The sequence below is a fragment of the Cynoglossus semilaevis genome, chromosome 5 (assembly GCF_000523025.1).
Source record: "Cynoglossus semilaevis isolate Cse_v1.0 chromosome 5, Cse_v1.0, whole genome shotgun sequence".
NCBI lineage: Eukaryota > Metazoa > Chordata > Actinopteri > Pleuronectiformes > Cynoglossidae > Cynoglossus > Cynoglossus semilaevis.
This window is the reverse complement of record NC_024311.1, coordinates 13,419,750-13,443,864: the sequence shown is the minus strand read 5'-3', so window position 1 is coordinate 13,443,864 and position 24,115 is coordinate 13,419,750. Positions and strand designations below refer to the sequence as shown.

Below are 24,115 nucleotides of genomic sequence, written 5' to 3'. Positions count from 1 at the left end.
TGGGAGGAAAAAGGACGAGGGGGGGGGTAGAGGCGGAGGGGGAGGGAAGGGGAGGGGAGGGAGATGAAGAGAAAGATGGAGAAGAGGTCCGTTGCTTAGCAGTGGAGAATCTTCTGTGCTCGCTCTGATCACTGCCCCCCTCGCCCTCCCCCTCCCCCTCCTCCTCACCTCATCCCTTCCTTCAGCCGTATTTGTTCCCTCATCCCTACATACATGTGCGTGTTATGAGTGTGTGTGTGTGTGTGTTGTTGTGTGTGTGCGCGCGCTGAGTGACCCGGTTGTGACACTGGAGCTTCATTCCCCAGGCTGAGTGGGCTGCTATTGATTGGCCCAGTCTTCCAGATAGGGAGAGTAATGGCTTTCCGAGGCGAGGTGAGGGTAAGGGTTGAGGGCTGGGGGTGGTGAGGGGNTTGTGCAGACAAGATATGACCCCTCCCCCAATATCCTTCCCTCCCTCCTTCCTTTCCCCATCCTTACCACCCACACATCCATCTCCGCCCCTCCATTTCTCCCCCTGACTCCGTCTCTCACCTCGCCAACTCCGCACCTCGACCACCCCCAACATTTTTCTTTTTTATGTCTCACCTCTCATACATCATCACCATCTCTTTTTTTTTTCTTGACAGACCTTTTTTCTTCTCCCTCTGCCCCCCACCCCCACCCTTCACCTCCACCCCTCCCTCCCACATGGATTTTCAGCTTTTCTCTGCGCCGTCACCTCCCTGCCTTTATTGATTCTCTCCATTATTTAGTAGCATTAGTCAGAATGAAGTGTTTAAAACCACTCAATATTCTGAGTCGGCACCTACATCATAAGCGGACGTGTCTGTTATGTTATGTTGCTACGGAAACAGTGATGAAATGGCGGTTGGATGTTTTGCAGGTTGTGTTTTTTTTTTTTTGTTTTTTTTTAATCTTCTCTTGTTTTAGATGGTGATTCTTAAAATTAGAGGAAGTAGCGCTGATAGTGGCCAGAGGTTTCATCTGCCGTGTTTCATCTGCCGTTTACAGATGCAACAAAACACAGAAAGACCCAAACACACACACACACACCGCACATATACATAAGCACAGGTTTCCCTGCCGTCCTTGATGCAGTAATGAAGTGTGCGTCCCATGGAGAGGGTTGTGACCCAGTTTGACTGTGGCCGTCCCTGAGTGTAGATGTACTGAAGACTGTACTGTTAGAAGAAAGACAGGCTGGAAGAGAGTAAACAAAACAAAAAAAAAGTATGAATCCACATGTGGACAAATGAAAAAAAAAATAGTTTTTTGTATTTTCTTTTTTTGTCATTGTCACCATATAAACATGTTCCTTATTTGGTAACCACTTCCTGCGGCCGACACTGACATCATTGATTTCCCACTCCAGGAAAATCAAACCAGGCATCCATAAATGTTTTATTCTGTCTTCAATATAAGGCCATAAGGCCAGACCTTGTGAGTTTTTATTCATCCCGTGTCCCCCACACTGCCATTCATGTGATGCACGACTGTAGAGCTGAAAGAAACGAAAGAGAAATAATAAATAAATAAATAAATAAATAAGCAGAAGAGAAAGGCCATCAGGCTGAGGGGGGAAATAACAGTCGATGTGTTTGGTAGAGATAAAGATGTGAGACTGAAGAGATGAAATTGCAACACATCCGTACATACGTGTGCGACTGCGAGCGTATCATATGGCCCGGAGGGAGACGGCGAGGCATGTGACCAGACCGTGACCGGGGCTATAGGGTGTTGATAGGGTGACGCGACTACAGTAGAGCTGCAGTTCAAAGGGCTTTTGTGTGTGTTCTTGTGCATAACAAAGAGGAGCGTTTGTTGAGTGTGGCTACAAAGACTGTATATACATTTTCTATGGCTATTCACTCCCAGGCAGAGTGTATTTCTAATATATGTGTGGGTGTGTGAGAGTGTGTGTGTGTGTGTGTTCTGCATGTCGAGGCTGTTGGCCTGTCACTGGGCTGCTCATCCTGATCACTGTCACTTTATAATAGAGGCCTAGGGCCATCCATCTGGTGTGTGTGTGTGTGTGTGTGTGTTTGTGCGCTTGTTTGTGTGCATGCACATGTGCCAGAGCAAGTGATTTGTTGTCATTATAGCCCTGCATCCGCCCCTTGTTCCCCTGTGAAGGAGCTTTGGAAATGGAGCAAAACTGCTCCGACCACAGAGCACAGTTCATCTGACTGGAGTACGGCGATGAATTTACGGGTCTTTGCTGACTTAACATCTGGTATCATCAAATTTTTGACGCAAATGTGGAGCAAATCTGTCCCCCTACTGGTCAGATATCAACCATGGATCATAGACAAGGAGTTGATCAAGCAATCTGTGTCATTAGTGGAGCCTTTTCTCTGGTTTTGGTACGAGAAGAGACATTTTCCTGAGCTTGTGATTTTAGAAAAAAAAACATAATAATCGTTATGTCATGTACATGATGAGACAATCCTGTAGGAGCCTGACTGTGAAAAAAATCATCATCAATGTTTGGTGTAAACAGCGTTGCTCCTGGATGGTTCTGTCATACTTACTCAGCTGTTTTCACTGTATGTAGGTACTGTATGTACTCCATCAGCCGTGTATTTACGCTCCTTCTCCTTCTCCTTCTCCTCCTCACGCTCCTTCTCCTTCTCCTTCTCCTTCTCCTCCTCCAGCAGCGTCCTCTATCAGCAGTGAGTCCTCTCCAGTGTCCTCTCCGGCAACCAACCACAGCTCTCCAGTCAGTACGCCCAAGAGGGGCCCTCTTGGCCCAGCACCTGTCCTGGTTACCCCTGCTGGTCACAGTGTGCCAAACACTCCACCTGTAGTCACCATTGCTCCAACAAAGACTAGCAACGGCCTGTGGAGGAACGAAGGACGCCAGGTAAAAAAAAAATAAAAAATTTTTTTTTGCTGCCTCAATACAAAAGTCCAGGCTTTGGAGAGATGAATGAATGTTGTAGTTGGCTCGTATCCAATGGTGAGACATATGTACATGTGACAAGGCAGTTCTATCAGTGTGTTCTCCCCCAGCCCTCTCGGCTCCATGTGTTTAACAATGCCAACTGCCACTGGGACATTGAGGTGACAGCCTCAACGGCAGCTCACATCTGTGCCCCTCTTACCCCCCTGCCCTCGTCCTACTTGGCCTGCTTGCCCTTGGACAAGCCCCTCCTGACTCCGGCAGCCTGTAGCCTTCTCATTCCTGACCCTCTTACCCCCTTGTCCGGTCTTAGCCTCTTCACCAAGGCAGTCAAGTGCAACCATTGATTCGTCACCCCGCACCCACTCACTTTCTATTGAATAGTTAGAGAGAAAGAGAGAGACAGAGATGAAGAGAGAGAGAGAGAGCGATGAAGAGAGCGAGCTGTTTTCTTTGATAAGGACTGGATTACGGATTGTGGCCTGGTTATCTCAGCTCCAGGCTAATGGTCGAGGCCAAGTGCATGGTGGCGATCAGCATTCTGCAGGATGCAAAAAACTCTCTTTGACAGTTCCCTTGAGACAGTGAGGCGGGAGGCTGGGGGGGGGGGGTTGCAAAGGTTGACCAAAGAGGTCAGTTCCCTCCCCCTTCACATGAACCGACCCTTTAATAGTTCAAAGGTCGACCAGAACTGAGAACGAACCACAGGGACTCAAGCGGGTTCCTCCCAGTCATGTCGCTCTTTGGTGGCATTCTTTCTGCACAGCTCGTTTTACAGATACCTACGTTGAAACTGATATCATTATTTCTGTTTGTGTGTTTGATGGTGTGATCGTGAATTCCCTAGAAATGCAAGCCAGGACCTTGGTGTCATTAGGGGAGGGGCTTCAAAATCCCTTGGTGACAAAGGAATGTCTCTTCTTCCACAAGTTACTGAACATTTTGTCAGGCTACATCTATAAAGATCTTATATACCTCTGGAGGTTACGTTTATAATAATAATCGTCGGCATACACTAAGAATGCAGCATGTTTTGGGTTCTGTAAAATGAAATATACCTCTTTAAAACACCTCCATGTTGTCATTTTTAATCCTGGAAATCCAGCACCATGCTGGTGCTTTTGTAGCAATCAAACTGAGTAAATAAATAAAGCTGCAAAACATCTAAAACAGACATGGGCAAACTACGGCCTGAGGGCCAGATACGGCACGTTTGGCCTTTTAATCCGGTCCGCCAAACTTTTCCATATTATGTTATTAATTTATATTGTTATTATTGTGCTTCTGCCTTGATAGATGGTGAAAAAATCATTTAGTATTCCAGCCTTTATGTATAACTTTTACATGTCATTTATCTTCATTAACACAAACACGCTCCACCTTTCTGCTCCTGACCCGACCTCCCCCTCGGTCAAATTTTAGGACCCATTTTTGCCTGCGGAGTCAAAAGTTTGCCCACGCCTGATCTTAAATGTTGCACATCTAACACTTTAGAGGGAACACTTCAGGAGTCTGCAGAAAGAGCAGAATGCCTCCACTGACTTAACAGCTACTTCTCAACACACAAAAAAAAGAAAAACATGACTGCTTTCTAATTTCAGTTCACTGCCATAGCAAACATGGGTGACACGTTAGACCCCTGCACATCTTCACAGTGGGATTGAGTTTGACATCAGTTATGACACGATCAGAGCTAGTCGAATCTAAGTGTGACAGAAACATAAATAAATGGCCATAAACCCAATTCTTTGGAGAGTAAATCAGGAAAATAAGATNNCCTGCTGAAAACCATCCAAAAGAGGCTCATCCACTGCCGTGTGTGTGAATGTGTGTGTGTGTGCCCAGCTTTCCGCGTTGGAAGCGTCTATTAGTTTGTCTCTGGCTGAGATATTAGTCTTTTAGATGGTGGTTGATGGGCGAGGCAGCAAAGGAAGGAGGGCAGGCTTGGTGTGTTGGCATTTTCCTTTAATGACTGCAGGAGGCTGCTCCCGCTGCTGCCTGTAATTGCTTTTTAATTGGCCATTTGGATTCGCGGCTCCGTCTGAGAGGCGTAAACGAGAACTCTACAATGTGCGGGGTCTGGAACCCTCGCAGGGGGTTACAGGAATGTTGCTCACACAGAGGAAGATGCCCGTTAATGGATGCTTTCTTTGAATCTCCGTGCTCGTGTTTGTGCCCTGTTGTGCGTGTACGGCAGGCTGTAAGTGAAATTCTGGAGTCGGCCATGTTTTTTGAGATCAAACTGGGTTGTATGGTTAGACATGTAGAGAAACTGAGGTGCCATTCTAATGGGACTGGAAGGTTCTGTCAACCTTTTTTTTTTTAACACCAAGGTCAGCCAGCACAGGCTTTTCGTTGAAGGATCAATAAACTTTCAAAATAAAATATCTTTCAGCCTTTATTCCGATAACATTAACATGTGTTGTCTGTAGTAGATAAAAGACAAAAATCCATATTTGTCGCAGTTAAGGAGGTATTTTCTGTCGGCCACCGACAGCCTCGGTGGAAGGAGCCACAGTGAGCACACAGACAGATTATAGTGCGAGCAGACCTGCACTATTTTTGAGCTCGGGGAGCTTTACAGCGTGTCCCAGTTGTCGAAGGGTCATGGGGCACGCCGGATCCAATCCCAGCTGAGGCTGGGTGAGAGGCAGGGTACACCTTAGAAAGGTCACCTGGCAATCAAAGAGCCAAGGTACAGAAATAGCTTTTCACACTTGAGAATTTCCAGTTAATCGTAAATCTCAGCGCACGCACATATGACGCCAAAATGTTGGCGCAAACATGTTTTTGGAAGTGATTATCCCATTTAGTGGAACATGGGCAATAAACCATGGCTGTAGGAACAGTATGTGTCTTCAGGAGGATCCTGAATGCAACACGAGTCAACATGAAGATTTAAAGCCTAAAAAAGCAGTTCGCTACAAGACTAGCTTCACGACTAGCTTCACGACTAGGGGGGGGAGTTAAACCCATAGATCTTTGGACATCGGGGACCAGTGATCTGTTTTGAATGGTTCCACCATTTGTTTTGTCATATGTAAGATTTTTTTTAATAGCTGCCTGCTTTATGAAGGAGACCATCCACCTCCTCCTGGGGGCGGGGGGCGGTACTACTGGAGACTGGAGGAATAGAGTGGTTTACTGTTAAGTGGAGTGAAACAGACAACAAGGAGCGAGCTCCAGAGGAGTGGGAGGTCAAAGAGAAGTAAAGGGGGGGGGGAGGTGGGAGGGGTGGACAGTGGAAACATTAGAAGCATTTAAGATTGGATGTTAGCGCTTCAGTGTCATTCTGGGTCAGTGGCTGCAGAGGAGGATGTGGAGGTAATGGCTCACTAAATAGGATTTGTTTTATCAGACACTGTAGTGGGAGAGAGAGACAGAGAGAGAGAGGGAGAGAGAGGACAGTGCTTCTGTAAAGACTCTCTCTCTCTCTCTCTCTCTCTCTCAAAATCTCTCTCTCAAATCCTGGAGGTTAATTTAGTGCAGCCAGAGATGACCTCTCCTTTTTCTCCCCCTCTCTGAGGCGTCATCCCCCCCCCCCCCCCCCCCCCCCCTGCACCCCCCCCCCCCCCCCCCCCCCCACCTCTTCAGTTGAACAGCTCGCCGTCCCACCGTCACGATGATCACCTGCCCCCGCTGTTCAGTTCAGTTTGTGGCTGTGTTAACTTTCTGTCTTTGCGAGGATGGTACGCGGTGTCGCCATAGCAGTTGTAGGCAGGGGGAAAAAAACCAGAGCCTCAGAAAAACCGCTCCCACATGAGCAGCAGGATGTCTTTGTAGCTTTGAAGTGGGGGTTTGTCTACCTGCTGAGTGTGTGTGTGTTTTATTGTGTTTGTTGTCGGGGTTGGATGGTTGAGGCAAAGAAGTCTTACAGTCGGGAAGAGAAGGTGAAGGAAAGTGAAAGACGACAAAGGAATAGACAGAGGAAAGGAAGTTTCCTTTTGGATAACGTGTTGTTGTTGTTGCCGTACATTTTGGTAGATAATAAAAAAAATAATGAAAGTCAAATGATTTTACAGATTACGATTTTTACCTTAACACAAATTGAACAGGTGAGCGATACTGTTACGTTGTGATATAGGTAATTGTGTAGTGAGTTGTGATAAAAACCTAAATTATTGATTTCTAGGTTTACCTTTAGCCACGGAAAATAAATGCTAACTCAAAGGTGTTTTTGTACTTCATTTTTGCTCTAACTCTTTTCCTCTATTAGTATTTCTTGTCTTGCCTTTAGCTATTTTCGCTTCTTTTGTTGCTTGTGAAATTCACTTTTAGCTTTTAACGGGTTACGGTTGTTCTTAAATACTTGCATATTTATCTGTTAAATATACTTAATTACGACAAAGAGAGTGGGTTGTCCTTTTCAGTGTGAAAAAGTGAGACATTAGTGCCATTGGGGATGGAGGTGGCGCCTTGTTTACCCTGTATAAAAGTTCCCATACAGAAACGTGTGACTGCCTATTTTTGCATTTGTGTGAGAAAGTGGATAAATCCCAGAGTTCGGAGGAGAGACGGAGGCAGAGCCAGGCTGCTGCAGCACACAGGCCCATTCTGTCCCCGTCTCTCTCCCCACAGGATGTACTTCATGAGCCCTGACAACCGTGACGGTCACAGGTTCTCACAAACAATGACCGAGACTCAACCACACTTTTTTCTCTCTCTCTCCGCATCCCTCTCTCTCTCTCTCTCTCTCTCTCTCTCTCACCCTACAGGCTGACTCAGGGTCTCGTGGGGCCAGCAGGGAACGTCTGGGTGCTGAGGGCACCCTCCCCCAAGAAAAGGGTGGCCCCTCAGTCCCTGCACACCTCCTGGGAAACCCCTATGCCTTTGGTCTCACCCCTGGTGCTGTCATGCAGGATTCACGTTTCCAGCCCCTCAAGTGAGTCACAAAAAAAAACACTGTGGAGATTTACAGATGTATTGAGGCCTGAGCAGCGTCCCTATTATCATATCCTTTCACCTTCCAAGTGGATTCTGTTTGGGGGGGGGGGGCTTCAATTTGCACAAAAAGTCATGTAACTTTGCCCAAAATGTATGAGCTGAGAAAGAGGTTTTTTTTCTCGCAGATAGCTGGAGCGTTCGTGTGAACTAAGATAAATGACATGTAAAAGTCATGTATAAAGGCAAAAATGTTAAAATGCTTTTATTTTCTATGCCATCTATTGGGGAAATGGGGGTATTGCAGGCAAAAGGCTGAAGTAAAATGATAATAAAAATAACGGGCTGCATCCGGCCCCCGGGCCTTAGTTTGCCCATGCCTGTTCTAGACGGTGACAGATTTGATTAAGTCTTGGTGTTTGTACTAAATTGTGACTTAGTCTTAGTCCCAATTTAGTCAACAGGGTGACAGATTTGAAGTCTTAGTGTTCGGACTAAATTGTGATTTAGTCTTAGTCCCAATTTAGTCAACAGAACTGACACAATTAAAGACGATAAATATTGAAAATATTTTAGATGAGATTCAGTTTATTTTCATCTTTAAAAAATTAACCATAAATTCTAAAAATCTTTATAAAATCTGAACTTGGCTTCTGTAGCATTCTATTACAGTTATGTATGAAACTCTAACCGTCTTCCCTCCTCTGTTCAGTCTGCCTCGACAGTTGACCAACGCAGTACCGCCTGGTCCAGTACCAGAAGAGTATCTCCGTGGTTTCCGGCCCTACGCCACGGCTGAAGATGCCCTCCGCATGCCCTCTTTGCCCTTGGGTCTGGACCCCGCGACCGCAGCTGCCGCAGCTGCCTATTATCACCCCGGCTACCTGCCCCACCCATCCTTCGCACCATACAGGTTTGTTTTGTCGACTTGGCACCCATGTCCTCCGAGAGCAAATTGTGCAAACTCGAGCATATGAGTGAACAAGGTATTTGCACAGCTCAGACTCAGCAGTAAGTGCATTTGTGGATTAGCTGACCTTGGATTCATGTTCCCAGATGTAAAATATTCTCCCAGAGTTCTTTACCTGTGATATTTATTTAGCTGCTGAAGAGAGTTTTTATGGAGTGTAAGAGAGCTAAGCTGAGGCAGACGGCAGTGCAAAAAAAAAAAAGAAAAATCAAACTGTAAAAATTCTTCTGAGGGTTAAAATATTCAGGTGAGCTGTATCAAAGTGTCTTTTGTGAGATTTTGTCGAAAAGAATCTTAACATCTGCTTTTTGCGGCGGTCACAGTCGTGTCATATTCCACTTTCAAGGCTGTTGTTTGGTTTCATTTTGTTTGTCGTCGTGATACGCTGAGGTTAAAACAAACGGAAACACTTCTTACATGACACTTTCCAAAAAAAGAACAGCACAGACAGATTCGTGTGATTCACAGGTGACAGTTGACCTGACACATTTGTATTTATCTGTGAGAATTCACACGGTTTACAGAAAAATCATATATTTAAAACAAGTAAAAAACTTTTTTTTCAGCATTTTAAGTCTACCTTTACAGAGACACTAGGTCAATGTTCTCTTCTTAAAAATAAACCCAATAACCCTGAGCGCTGATCAGTTCTTGACCTCTTCTATGAATGATTCAAAGGAAAGGAAAGTGAACTACTTGTCATTGTGACAATGGCACACCACGAAATGTGACCTCTACTTTTAACCCATCACCAAAGTGAGCCGGGGAGAGCACCTCAGTGGCAACTTGGCAGTTGGTGGACTCAAACCTGCAACCTTCCGGACCCAAGTCTGCTTTTTTAACCACCGAGCCACCACTGCGCCATTTTTAATTTTTAATCTTTTTAATTTTAACCTTTGAACATTGAAAGATGTCGGAAATGTTATACAAGTATTAAATTATAAGACGCTACATTAGGCTTCAGATGAATCTTTGAACATTGAAAGATGTCGGCATGTTATACAAGTATTAAATTAAGACGCTACATTAGGCTTCAGATGAATTTGTGGTCTGTGATTTGATCTCCGACTCTTGATCTTGGACCAGGAACGAGTCCTCGTTAAACTCTTTATGGGACAAAACAGTAGAAGACGAGCCAGGACAGACAGGACGTGAATTAATCCCGTGTGTACAGACTACAACGTCTGCTCGCGTTTCCACCACCGAGAACAATCTTTGAAGATTATGCAAATGAGTTCTCTGGTGTGGAAATAAAGTGCCAGCGAGTTCCCGTCATCTTGGAAGAGCTCTGCTGCAGAATGTGTCTGACTGGTGGATAATAAACAGGGAGACTCTCAGCTGTAGACTGGAGGAAGGCTGACATTAATTGATGCTCACCTGCTCAGAACAGTCTGCAAAATGCATTGTTTCCTCTGTTGTGTTCTGTATCCACCATCTCCACCCTGGAGACACTGCTGCGGCGTTCACACCTTTCTGCATCTGACGGGACAGAATGACTGTTGACTAATGAGAAGGAGAAGCATATGAGCAATTGATCATGAGGATTATTTTTTTAGCTCACTGGATGGTTCGCAGTCCATGTCCGGGCCCCTTACTGTACTGTTTATGGACAGACAACCAGTCATAACTGCATGTATAACCGTGGTCAGTTCAAAGCTTCCAGTGAACCTGATCCTGGAGGCTGGAAAGAACACTGATGCAGAGCGGGGAGATTTAAACTCCAGGGCAGGGGTGGCCCACTTGATCAACTTTGAAAGTAAAAAAAAACACAAACACTGCCATGTTCATGATGTTTTGTAAAAATATATATCATTAAATATGAATATTTCCTTTTCTAAAGTGGGGAAACATGGACTTGTTGTTACTGATAAGTAATTATGTTATGATTGTACTGGTCCGGCCCACTTGACATCTAATCAGGCTGTGAGTTTAACACCCCTGCTCTAGAGAGGGATCGAACCTTAAAGAAAAATGAAACATTAGAAATGTTTGTCGCTCTGCTCCTCGTACTAATTTTCCATCTGTAACGACGGAGATTCTGATCGTTTCTACAGGGTCTTTTCCCGAGTTGTACGTCATTTCTGTGCTCTTTAATTGAACCATGCTGCACTAAATTGTCAGCAGCGGTGATTGGTATTGTTAGAACATAGAGTGTGAGTGTGTGTGTGTGTGTGTGTGTGTACACATGGGCCTTTCTTGCTTTGGGCGATCACACATCTGCGTGGCCCTGGTCTGTCAAACCCGGGAAGATCACAGCACCGCAGCAGCCATCACACACTGTGCTGTAATGGATTTAACGAGTCTACAGTCACACATAAAGCTGTTGATGCACAGTAAAAACACACACACACACACATATATACACACACATATACACAACATTGTGATTCGCAGTGATGGAGCTTCACTGACAGACGGGGACGTTTCCTCTTCAAAGATAGAAGACTCTGCTCACACTTCTGTGGTGACACAGGTTAATGAAAATGAACGCTGTGTTGGCACACGGGGATGAACTGACTTATTCATCTTCTCTCTCTCTCCCTCTCTCTCTCCCTCTCTCTCTCCATCTCTCTCCATCTCCCTCTCTCTTTACCTCTCTCTCTTTTTTAATTTCAATCCTTATCTCCCAGGATGGACGACCCATTCTGCCTCTCTGCTTTGAGGTCACCTTTCTATCCGCTGCCAGGAGGGGGAGCTTTACCCCCCATCCACCCCTCTGCTGTTCACATGCACCTACCGGGAGTTCGATTCCCTGGAGATTTCACTCACCCTTCACTGTCAGCGCTGCAGTCTGAGAGGTAAGAGCTCCTGAACGCACACACAGATGTTGCACACATCATTCAGGTGACAGTGCTAACCAGGTACACCAGTGCTGGAATCATTTATGTAACCGCAGGAACCGTGGTCCTCAGAGAGCTAACAAAGCATGGGCCCGGATCCTGTTTTGAAAAGTCATAGCTCCGGAGAAGGTCATAAAATAAATTCTCAGGCAGTAAAAATATCATACAGTCGTCATAATGTAGTGACCGTATGGTTCAGTGCCGTGAAACGAGTCGTCATAATGTAGTGACCGTATGGTACGACAGTGACGTTACAAGGAATCTTTAGAAAAATTGATTGAAATTGGTCAAAAGGACCCAAAGATAAAGGAAATACAGGAACCCACAACAGCTGCTGTTTGTTTTTCTTTCTCTAAGAATTCTGTGCTGTTTTTTTTTATTATTTATTTACGTTTATTTTTAGTCTCGACAAGGGATATTCAAGTCTTACAGCTGCAAAAAGATGGGGGAGGAGAATGAAGTTAGGCAACGTGGTCCAACAACAAAGCCATAATATTGTTGTATTTATAATAATATATATGTTTCAGTCCACAAAAAGGCGGCTTGCGGGCTGCATGTGGACCGTGGGCCTCCATTTAAGCCCCGAATATAATCTTTTTCTGTCGATAGAAAAAAATGTTTTTTAACCATCATACTAGAAGCATGTGGACAAATTTAATTTAGACTGTTAATAATACATTTAGCTAATGTTTTTGCCTGTAGAACAGTCAGGAAGGCAGAAAAAAAGTCAAACAAATACTTATTTTTAAGACAGTACTTCTGCAGGAATGTTGGAGATGAAGAATTCCACCAAATTCTACCAAAGTAGATCTCATCTCATCTTAATGTTTGACATTTTCTTTCTGCTCGTGTCTCTGCTCTTTTTAGGCTCCAACTGGAGGACGAGCTGCGGCAGAGAGAGAGGGAGCGGGAGAGAGAACGTGAGCGAGAAAAGGAGAGGGAGCGAGAGGCGGAGAGGGAGAAGGAGCGGGAGAGGGAACGAGAACGGGAGCGAGAGAGGGAGCGGGAGAAGGAGCTGGAGAGGGAGCGAGAGAGGGAGCGTGAGAGAGAGCGGGAAAGAGAGAGGGAGAGGGAGAAGGAGAGAGAACGAGAAAAGGAGCTGGAGCGGCAGAAGGAGCGAGCGCTGAGGGAGAAGGAGCTCCTGGCCTCCAAGGCCATGGAGAGCCACTACCTGGCAGAGCTCCACGCCATCAGGGGGCAGGAAGACCGGACCAAGCCTGAGAGACTCACCCCCAATCGGGCTGGTATGTGTCTGTGTTTATGAACTACTGAACGGTTTATGAACGGTGACAACAAAAGACAGTTATCAAGTTTTTACAGAGGCCTAATCTTCAAGACAACTTGACTTTAAATATATTTTTTAAGTTTAAAATTGGATTAAAATATTGCAAAATTACCTTTAAAATAGCTAAAACATGGTAAATAAAAAAGACGAAAATTAAAAAATATGACATTTATACATACATATACACATCCCATGAACATTAAAACATTTACAAAAAAATTGTTGTCAATGTCACCTCAAGTTTATTGGACCTAATTGTATTATATTAATAATATTATTATTTGTACTTATTTTAATCTTTTTTTACTCAATTTAAAAAATATAACCAAGTTTCCATCGTCAACTCATTTTTGTCTTCACTCTCTTTTTGTCTGCAGATAAAACCAAAGAGCCAGCCCTCCCAGCTCCCAAACCAGTCCCCCCAGGACTCCACTCATCCATGGTCCCACCCCATCATCAAGTTCCAGGTTTGATCTCGAGCCACGGTCTGTACCTGGGGCCCGGCTCCGTCGGAGCGGGGCTGCCCGGCGCACTGAACGCTCAGAGAACCCACGAGGAGGAGCGGTGGTTGGCTCGGCAGCGCAAGCTCCGACAGGAGAAGGAAGATCGGCAGTACCAGGTGTCTGAGTTCCGTCAGCAGGTTCTGGAGCAGCACTTGGACCTGGGCAGACCTGCTGACGCACAAGACCACAGGACCGACTCACACAGGTGAAAACAGCAGTCCCACGCTTTCAGACAGCAACACAAATTAATAAATAAATATATTATATTTAATATATATTTATTATATATTATGATATATAATATAATAATTATATATGTAATATTATATACATATAATATTATTATATATAATAATAATATAATATAATATTTATATAAATACAAATAAATGTGCAATAAACCACAGTGAGTTTTGCTTTGTTCGTGAAATGCACTCCATAAATAAAATTGAATTGAATAAATCTAACAAATCTGCTCCATCCCTACAGATCCATACCTAATCACCACGAACCAGGACCCCGCGACCACCACCCCCACTTAGGTGCCCCTCCACCCCTCATCTCCCCCAAACCTCCGCAACCACCACGAGAACACCACGCCCCACCGCCCACCACACTGTGGAACCCGGCATCCCTCATCGAAACCACCTCAGATTCCAGACGGAACCACGAGCCCTCAGGGATGGGACACTATGACCTCAGTCGGCTGCCCCCGGGGCTCTCTAAATACGATGACGGAGGCAGGAGGAGAGAGGGGACAGCGATGGACAAGTACCCTCCTCTGAGGGGTCCTCAAGGCCTGACAGAGCCCGGCACGTTCCTTGCTGATCTGGAGAAATCTGCCCAGTCTTTTTTCAGCCAGCAGAGGTCATCACTTCCCCTGGTCAGCCAGTATGAACTGGAGGGGGCTGTGAAGAGCAACGCCGGACTCAAGAGTTTCCAGGGACACCCAGGACACAACAGACAGGGACAAGCACTAGGAATAATCGCTGCTCAAGCCGTGGGACAGGGGTCCACACTGGGAATGGGCCCAGAAACAATGCTGATTTATGACGAGGTCCTTCAGCAGCACCGGAGGCCTGTCAGCAAACTGGACCTGGAGGAGAAGAGGAGGAAGGAGGCCAGAGAAAAAGGTATGATGGAGACACAGGCACAAAAGTTCAGATGAACAGCGCCCCCTATGCTTATGTGTGATCACGTTGAACTTAAATTTGATCCCGCTAAAAAGTTTTATTAGCATAGAAGGAAGATCAGTTAGCCACATGGTAACAAAAATAGCCAAAAGGGCTAATGCTAATCACCATTTATTATATGGTAAATAATAAATTGCTAAATTGCCCAAATTCCCAATATGTCGCACAGAAAAAAGCTAAGAGTTAGCAACAGTGCTAAGTTAGCAAAGTAGCTAATTGTAAGAGGTTAGTGTTAGCTAAAAAACAATTTAAATGTCATCTCTTTGAAGGAATTTTTTTTTATTTTAGTTGTTGATAATGTCATGTGATTGACACTGTAGTCGTTGATAATGTCATGTCATTGACACTGTGTTTTTGATGAAGGTTATAATTATTTTAGTCGTTGATAATGTCATGTGATTGACACTGTGTTTTTGATGAAGGTTACTACTATGAGCTGGACGACTCGTATGATGAAAGTGATGAGGAGGAGGTCAGAGCTCATCTCAGGAGAGTAGCAGAGCAGCCTCCACTCAAACTGGACGACTCCACTGAGGTAAAACACCTGTCAGAACCCACGGGTCCCTGGTTTTCCAAAATAAAAGCTCCTCAAAGTCACTGAGTGTGAATCTACTTTGGCTTCTCTGAACAGAAACTGGACTTTCTTGGAGTGGTAGGCCTGACTACCGTGGGGCGCCGGGATGAGGTGGTGCAGCAGAAGAGAAGGAAGAGGAGGAGGATGCTCAGGGAGCGTAGCCCCTCCCCACCTGCCCTGCAGTCCAAACGTACTCCGCCTCCTCAACTTAGCACGAGATTCACCCCCGAGGACATGGACCGAGCACCGGAGCTGGAGGACAAGAAGAGGTTCCTGACTATGTTCAGACTGTCTCACGTCACTGTGCAGCAGAGAAAAGGTAAGATACTAGAAACGTGTGATTTGATGGTCGAACGCTGTTTCTAGAAAATACTCATCAAAATGCAACACAAACTGAAAAAAAATATATAGAAACTTTAGGTTCACTGTGTCCGACCTCCTCATAGATAAATGAAAAGGCAAGGGAAATATTTTCCAGTTCACATTCAAGCTTGTTGTATTAAATATACATATACTGTATATATTAAATATATACATGCTTTACAGTGACATTTCACATCAGTGCAAATTCCCTACAATGGCACTAATAAAGTAAAATTATAATTGAATTGAATTGAATTGTCCATGTTTTGCCCCCCATGCAACAACTCTGGGCCTTTTAGGGGGACAGGCACCCTATTTTGGGAACCACCGACCTTCATTCCTAAGAATAAAAGGTGAAATTGCATTTATCTGTTGTGGTATATGACAAAGGCATGTATATACAGTATATAAGTTGATGCAGGTACAGAAATATTGGCTTCTTTTACCAGCATGTTTTTGCCCAGAACCCTTTAGTGATGTCATCAGGACTAAACCGCACCTCACCCTGATTGGCTGCCTGAATCAGGAAAAAAAAAATTCCTGATAATTTACACAACTTGAATCAAATGGATGGATTCCTGTGCAGTTAAAAGTAAAAATGTATGTGACTGATGTGGTGAATGAAGGTATCGACTAATCTGGTCAATACTTAGTCAGTGAAAACTCTCTTAGTATTTTTTTTTCAGTGCCTGTTGAGAGAAAAAAAAAAACATTTAATAACTGTCTGTTGATGTGGTTTGTGTTTATATTCATTTCTGTTCATCGAATCGAACTAATTTAATTCTGAAATGTGGCAATAAAGTGTTAGAAATTCCAAATTGAACCAAATGAAAATAAACAAAACGGGAAAATTACTTTTGAAAAAGTGTTCCATAGTCTGGGAGCGTGAAGACAGGATTGTATCTTGATCTTTGTGATGTGAAGCCTCTGGTGTTGAAACTGATGGGATTTAAACTACGTCGGCTGACACCATGTTGTTTCTTGTGTCTGACAGATAATGAAAGGGTGGTGGAGCTGCTCCAGGCCATTAAAGAGAAGAGTGTGACCCTGGACACTATTAGACATGCTCCTCATCCTCTGTGTAAGAGCCCTTCAGCGCACATCCACGGTGAGTAGAGCAGAGCAGAACACAGATCCGTACTGCACTAATGTTTCAGTGGGTTTATTGGTTCAATGACGGTCAATTATCAACACTCGCCATTTTACACCGTTCCATGACCTGAGTGCGACTGTAACTATCAACACTCGCCATTTTACATCGTTCCATGACCTGAGTGCGACTGTAACACGCGTTCACATCACTGCAGATTCTGCGTTCGCTCAGCCTCCCTCTGAATCAGAGGACCACAGCAACATCAGGCCACACAGCCCCCCCTCGCACAGCCCAGCGTCCCCCGGTGGACACCCAAAACCCCTGGGGGAAACAATAAGACCAAAGGAACCCCCTTCTCCAGCTGTCTACCCAGACAAGGCCCGGGGGCCCAGCGAAGCTCCGATCCCTAAGAGGAGCTCCAGTCTGCTGAACAGCTTTAGGCCTCCACTCCCTCTTCAGGCCAAGGAGGGTCATCACAGCGTGAATGGACGCACCAAACCTTGGGACAGCTTCACCCCGGAGGAGTTTGCTCAGCAGTTCCATGAGTCTGTGCTGCAGTCCACTCAGAAGGCTCTGCAGAAACACAAAGGTGGGTCATGTGTGGATGTATTGTTTAGAATCATGTTTTAAATCATAAATAAAAAAATGAATCCAAGTGTCAGAAACACCATCATCACATCATTCCTCCTCGTTGTCGTCCTCCTCCAGGTACATCCTCGGGGATGTCGGAGTCGTCCCACCTCCCGGAGTCCTCGGTGCACTACAACATTCCGGAGCTTCAGAACGCGCCGGGTCGACCTCCGCAGATGCAGTCCCACTCCAACGCTCACCCGTTTCCTCACCCGCTCTCACATGTACACCCTCAGCCCAACGGGCAGCACTTCTCGGCGCCGTCGCACCAAGAGGCTTCGGGCTCCAGAGACGACCTGTCTGGTCCAGAGGGATCTGAGGAAGAGGACGATGAGGACGAAGAGGAGGCTCCTCCACCCAAGTGGCGAGGCATTGAATCTATTTTTGAAGCTTATCAGGAATATGTTGAAGGTGAGCGGCACTGCAGTTAAAGTCTCCCAAATTTCCACTCTACTTTTCTGATGTGTATTTTGAATTTTTGTTCCTTAATGTTTCTGCATATGGGACTTTCTATGCTTGAATTGTTAAATAAAGACACACCTATTAGTTTTTCTTATACTTTTGAGAGCAGCCATGTTGGATTTCAGACAAAATGTCTGAGCTTCGATGGGTTTTCAACTTTAAAGCTTGTTCTGAAATTATTTCTATTTCAATAAAAACGTTAGCAATAAAGGTGAATTTAAAATTTAAAAAATCAAGAGAATTCAATGTTGTTCCCTTTTTGTGCCGCTAGGTGGTGGTATTCACATCCATGTAGTACAGTTCAGTTATTTTGGGTGAATATACAGTAGTGAAGTAGCGGTAACAGATTTAAACTTTGTGATTATATTATACTGAGAATTGCTGAGAGTCCAGTATTATCTTTGAGAATATATTTATCATAAATTAAAATCAATTGTACATTAATACATCTGCTGTAATGCCATGTGAATGTATGACTTTATGCCTGTACTATCTGTATCTAATTATTTTTTTATTTTATTTTTTTTTAGAGCAAAGTCTAGAGCGACAAGTGTTGAGAGACCAGTGTCGAAGACTAGAAGCTCAGAACTACAACCTTAGTCTGACTGCTGAGCAGCTGTCTCACAGCATGGGGGTAAGACACACACACACACACACGTACATGATCCCAGTGATTGACATCATTATGTCATCCTGGATGATTGTAATATTCAGACCTGCTCATTACGTAGCACATTTCCAGATCATTTGTACTTGTTGAAACTGGCTCTTGAGACGAAGACACAAGTTCAATTTTAGGACAGTTGTGACCTGTGAGTCAAAACGTTTGCTCATACCTGCCTTAGGCGTTTAACCCTGACAGTGGCAGTCCTGTAAATGTGTCCCCATTTATGGGACAAACGATTCCAATTCTCAACATCCCTCCTCTCGTCTCTGCAGGAGCTGATGTCCCAGAGACAAAAACTGGCCCTGGAACGAGAGAAGCTACAAGCAGAGCTCGAACACTTCAGGAAGTGTTTGACGCTGCCACAGACACACTGGCCAAGAGGCGGCCATTACAAAGGTTACCCTCCCAGGTGACCCCAATACACCCAACTGAAGAAACCCCCGGGCGCTGGCCACCTCCCTTCTAGACTTGACACCCAGAGTTTATTTTTCACAGCCATGTCCAGGCGGCCCCTCAGAGGAGAAGGTGGCGGGCGAGAGGAGATGAATGGGTGAGTGAATGGGTGAGTGAATGGGTAAATGGGAGACAGGGAGAGAGGGAAGAGCAGGCAGTCTATGGATTGTGGTCAGCCAGGGGACTATGCCACGAGCCACTAACGTGTGCCAACGTAGCCAAGACCAGTAGAGGGCAGCAGAACCTGAGCATCAACACAAAGCTATACACCTGCACCTGTTTCCCACTCTTCGTTCAGCCCCTGTTTCCCTCACTGCCACAACTACACAGACAATCCTGCCAATGAGAGCTAGCCTGCCCCCCCCCTCCCCCAGCAGGGGGCGACATTCAAGAGAATCTCCTAATGAAGGCTTCAGTCGGGAGTGACATTCACAGTGGCCACGTGAGCTTTTGAACTGATAATGCACTTAAGAATTTAAAAAAAAAAAGCTGAAGAACTACCTGGTGGTACTGTGTTACAACAAAGAACTGTTCAAATTAGGGAAGAACTTAGAAAAATGCACATTTTTTTGTGGAAAGAATTAAGGAAATGTTTTATTTCGAAATAGAAAAATGGAGAAATAAGAATTTTTAAAAGGTGCTTCAGCCTTGTATTGTATATAATATGAAGACTTAAAATGAATTTTTGTATGTTTTTATTACTTTAATCATGGTTCTTTTCAAAGAAAGCTTGCCATTTTTATATGTTTATGCTTTTTTGGGTTGGAAAAAAAAAAAAAGAAAAAGCCTTGCTTTTAGTGTTTGTAAGTGCTGCTGGCCAGAACAGTTCATTCTGAGACATTTGACAGAGTGAGGGAACACAGGAAACACTCCTCCTCCTCCTCATTTTCCTCCTCCTTTTCCTGCTCCTTCTCGTCTTCTCACACTCTTCTCCTGACACTGAGCAGCTGAGTGTTGGCCTCAGAACCCAGCTCTTTGTAGAAATGGTAAATCCCCTCTGTTATTTCACACCAACATTTATCCGTGTTTATTTGGACTTTAACCACTCCTTCTGTCCGCTCCACTGCTGCTGGCAGAACAAATTTAACAGCGTTATCCAGCAGGAACCATCAGTTGATGTCACATCACAATTTTTCCACTTTAACAGCTTTTTCAAGACATAGAAATGAAATCTGGTCCATTATGAACCTGTATTTTACTTTGTATGACATTACAGTATGTAGCATTGGTTCCAAACACACATTATATTAACTACAAAATTATTTTCACAGCATAGTACCAGGAACTTTTAGTACCATGAACCATTTCTACCAACCCTTTGGTATATCTTTCAGTCAAACGTCTGTTAGGGACTGGTGCATCATCATCATCAAGGGGAAAAGGTCTATGGGAAAACACCATGGATTTTTAATTTAGATAGAACTGTATTGCAGTTAGGGTTAAGAACCTTCTGGAAAGTACCATTGGCAAATACAACCCTGTGGTACCTGTGCATTAAAGCATGGGTTTTACTCCTAAAAATCAATCAAAAGCTGAAATTTGATCAGATTTCGATAAGAATGGTTGATGGGTGTAGATGAATAATACTTAATAGTACCCAACACTTTTAGTGTCAAGAAGCACTTTCTTTATACTAAATGGTGTACGTCCTGCTTTAACACAAGTCCTACCTCCCATGCACGGACTACCAACGGGGCTGAACAGCACAAAAGAGTAGACTGTTTTTGGACAAGAAAACAGTATGGGTACTATTACTATGCTCTCTGCACAGTACCAGGAACCACGCTGAGGTACTACATGGTTCCAACTTTACTACAGTAACCTTTGTTTTCATGCAGTAAAATCCAGGATAGTTGTACCTGTTGACCAGAGACTATCTTGGAAGGAAAAAACATGTTCTGTCGCTTCCATTTATGTCGCACCTCTTTGATAGAAAAGCACATTGTTCCTGCTACTGTGAAAAGTCCCTGGTACTAGTGCCTGCTGAGAAAAAAAAAACATTATTTATATATTTTTTGCCGTATAAGAAAAAGCCCTTAAACGACAGTCAAAAGAAGACACAGTGCCAAATAAAATAAAATAAACACAAAAGAAATTGTAGCATTATGGATTTGTTTTATTTTGTTTTAATTATTATTAAGCTGAGTTCCAATTAGGTAGCCAAACTTCTAAAACCAAACGGCATGTCGTCCATTTCTGAACACCTTTGACAAAACATTTCTTCATTTGTAAAACCCTCGTCTTTCAAAGTTGCCATACATTCTATAAAATGTTAAATCCAAAGTCAATAGTCACTGAAATCACTACCGTCCACTCTGCACTGAAATTCTCTTAGTTTGAAACTAACTTTCCTACCATTCACTCAGCCTTATCACAGACTGTAGAGGCCATTCACGGAGGGATAACAATCCCTTTAGTGAGTTGTTTTTGTTTTGTTTTTTAATGTGCAAAAAGTTAATTTTTAAAGACTGAAGCACAAAAACTTGCCCAAGCTTAAATTTCTATAAGTGCCTCAGGATTTGGGAGCATGTGAATGAATTTCAATTTTCATTCTCCACATGACTTTTTTTTTTTTCTTATATTGACGTGTCATCTGTTTGTCTCCTTTCAGAAATGTGCAAGTGAAGAATGAGTTCAAACTAATTTCATACAAGCATCTAAAAGAAACAAACGGAGAAGAACCAAGAGCGCCACCTATCAGTTAGTAATGGAGCACACGAGCTCTGCCAATCAACTGGGGAAAGAACGTGTAGTACAGTGAGTCCCTCATTTCCCAGCATCCCCTGTGTCTCCACTCACGCCCAGGCTTACAGTCACATGAACTCAGTGGAGGATGTCTATCTAGATGCTGTGAAATCCTGTTTTTAACGATGTACTTGTTTGGATTCGTTGTAATGTAATATATTCTTTGTTGAATGTAGTAATTAGGTATTTATGAATATATGGCTGTGATTTCCAGACAAAAAAGAAAATAAAATATTTGAAAAAGTTATTCGTCTCGTTTGTTTGATTATTCGCTGCTGGTTTTACACATTTATGATAACTTAAACTGTCATTTCATCCGTCAAAGACTCAGTTATCGACCTGCAGTTCTAAACTGAAAATCAGTACGTGATCATTTTGTAGCTAAACGACGATAACGTATTTATACATTACCCACTAATGAAAACGAGACACAAAAAAAACTGTCAGGAGCGGCGTCCAATCAGCACTGATGTCGCGATGTAACCAGGTGGGACAAATGAGGGTAAGAGCCAATCAGAGTCAACGTTCGTCTAGCAATACAAAACAAGACGGTATGAAGATAGGAGCGGGAATACAATTGGCGTGCCTTAGAAAATGGCGTGACTAAAACATTTCCGTTTGGACCGATTTACATGGACGTGTTTTAAACCGTTTGCGACGAGTCGTTGAGAGAGGAACACGTCACATTTGACGCGTGGTACAGGTATGTCGTCCTGAGATTCAAGCAAAGGTAAGCAAAACAAAGTATTCATATGTGACGTACTCTGGTTTAATACCTGAAGCAAAAATGTTGTCGCCCCGTTGTAAGTATTTTAATACTACTACGTACTCTATGTCTATGTATAGTATTCGTTAAGTAATATAATAGAATACTGTAATTCGTTAAAGATGAAATACAATATTTATAAAACATTAAAACAACAGTTCTGTGCCACCTTATTAAACTGGTGGCCCTGGTGTCAGTGATTATTCATCAACATTTACCAACACTCATGAATATGCATGTAAATGGTAGTTCAATTTATTAAGTTTTGTCAGGCACAGAATATGGTATAAATACACAACAAAACATACAGACATCATTGACACACAATACATTTTTTTTTTCTCAGACATGGAAATATAAAAAACAGTTAGTGAAATTATGTCTAATTCTAAATTAAATACGATTGATACAAACAAGAAAGGCATTATGCTTCTAAATATGTACAGAGAATAGAAAACTAAGACTTAATACTAAGAAAATCCCAGTAAATGCCGCAGCCTTTTTCCAATCTTATTAGAGTTTCTTTGACATCAGGATTAATAGTTGGAGAACTGTCCTTTACTGGAGCCCTGCTGCAGATTAGAGCGTAGTTTATACATGCAGTTAAGGGAGTCGAGCAGAAATGTCCGAATAGTGTTGATCTCCATCAGAGTCAGGTTGTCCAGCTGGAGAAGGATGACAGAGAGAAGGAGACAGTCTTAGTTTTGTTGGTTCTGAAGCTGCTGTACAACTTGGAATAGTAAGCATCATATGGTCGTAGTTTTACCTTGGCGTGAGCCTCTTGTTCTCTGATGAAGCTGTCTGCAGACAGGCGCAGTTTGGCGATTCGCGTGTCCCAGATGTCTTTGACCAGGGTTCGTATCTCGTCTGCTTTTGGAATGTTGTCTGATGCACTACAAAAAAAAACACACAAGGAACCATTGTCGAGGGTTTCATAATTCCTTCCTTGTTTTATGTGACTTTTAGGAGGATTTTTTTTTTTTTTTTTTAACACTGGGTCAGCAGCAGTTTTGTCAGCCCCATGGAAAAAGGACTGGGGGGACAGGAGTGAAAGTGTTCTCTTTCCTCTCAAGTTCTCGCATCTCCTCCAGCTTCTCTGCATTTTACATTTTAAAATTTACTTAATAATGATCCTCTAACAGCACAGTGAAACTTTGCATTACATTGACGATTTTCGTTGACTGCTTATGTAATTGTCCACTCTTACCAACTTCCATCCACTCAGGAGGAACAATTCTACATTTTTGCCTCTGTTTTAAGTTAAGAGCGAGCCATACGGGAACATCAACTGGCAGTCCAGGGTTAAATGGCCCAAGGTCCCCCTGAGCAAAAAGATACAAATGTAAAAAGGTATAAGTAACAAGAACAAAACAACTCCGCATATTTTCAGTTATTAATCTTCAGTTAAGTCGTGGAATTTTGTTATTCAATAAGCTATAATAAATATTTACAAATCACTAATTACTATAATAATTCAGCACGTCGTTTTTTGTTTTTAACCTGGATGTAAACAATGGCAACTGTTTGTTTTCTTACCCCGATTAAATAAATCTTGTCCAGGCTAAAGTTCGGTATTATCTTCACTGTCTCTTTTTCTGCGAGAAACTCCACCTCCAAAGGATCCATGTTTTTCTCGTTTTCACTTCGTTTTGTACTCGAATTTTCCCTTCTCTTACTGTCTATCGGAAAAAGGTTCCCGCGCTGAAACACGAAACACGGCAGCGGAAACCGGAAAAGGCTATCGTGTCAAACACAGGAAGGAGGTTCGCAGCAATTCTCGCGAATTGG

The 24,115-nt window shown here is 43.6% G+C and overlaps 3 protein-coding genes across 6 annotated transcripts in view; 2 read left to right on the top strand and 1 right to left on the bottom strand.

The window, feature by feature from the left end:
- Positions 1-21,808, top strand: part of gse1b (Gse1 coiled-coil protein b) — a 194,802-nt gene extending 172,994 nt beyond the window's left edge. The window contains exons 4-18 of one of the 4 annotated variants that reach the window (XM_025055515.1): positions 2,658-2,863; positions 7,618-7,784; positions 8,496-8,696; positions 11,384-11,551; positions 12,461-12,837; positions 13,256-13,586; positions 13,871-14,514; positions 14,997-15,109; positions 15,206-15,467; positions 15,811-15,864; positions 16,506-16,619; positions 16,819-17,193; positions 17,313-17,645; positions 18,227-18,330; positions 18,636-21,808. In XM_025055515.1, coding sequence (XP_024911283.1) covers positions 2,658-2,863; positions 7,618-7,784; positions 8,496-8,696; positions 11,384-11,551; positions 12,461-12,837; positions 13,256-13,586; positions 13,871-14,514; positions 14,997-15,109; positions 15,206-15,467; positions 15,811-15,864; positions 16,506-16,619; positions 16,819-17,193; positions 17,313-17,645; positions 18,227-18,330; positions 18,636-18,776 — 3,590 coding nt within the window. In that variant the 3' untranslated portion in view covers positions 18,777-21,808. Of the gene's footprint in view, positions 1-2,654; positions 2,864-7,617; positions 7,785-8,495; positions 8,697-11,383; positions 11,552-12,460; positions 12,838-13,255; positions 13,587-13,870; positions 14,515-14,996; positions 15,110-15,205; positions 15,468-15,810; positions 15,865-16,505; positions 16,620-16,818; positions 17,194-17,312; positions 17,646-18,226; positions 18,331-18,635 lie in introns of all 4 variants that reach the window. The other 3 variants (XM_025055514.1, XM_025055517.1, XM_025055516.1) reach the window with 3 other exon arrangements.
- Positions 21,809-22,133: 325 nt separating this feature from the next.
- cox4i1 (cytochrome c oxidase subunit 4I1) overlaps positions 22,134-24,115 on the top strand; it is an 8,158-nt gene continuing 6,176 nt past the window's right edge. Inside the window, exon 1 of the mRNA XM_008310627.2 lies at positions 22,134-22,291. The gene's annotated coding sequence lies outside the window, so the exon portion shown is untranslated. The remainder of the gene's footprint in view (positions 22,292-24,115) is intronic.
- Positions 22,567-24,109, bottom strand: gins2 (GINS complex subunit 2). Its single transcript, XM_008310626.3, is given in 6 exon segments — positions 22,567-22,992; positions 23,094-23,220; positions 23,322-23,365; positions 23,368-23,423; positions 23,535-23,649; positions 23,864-24,109. Coding segments are annotated over 6 exon segments (561 nt in total). The 5' UTR covers positions 23,954-24,109; the 3' UTR covers positions 22,567-22,863.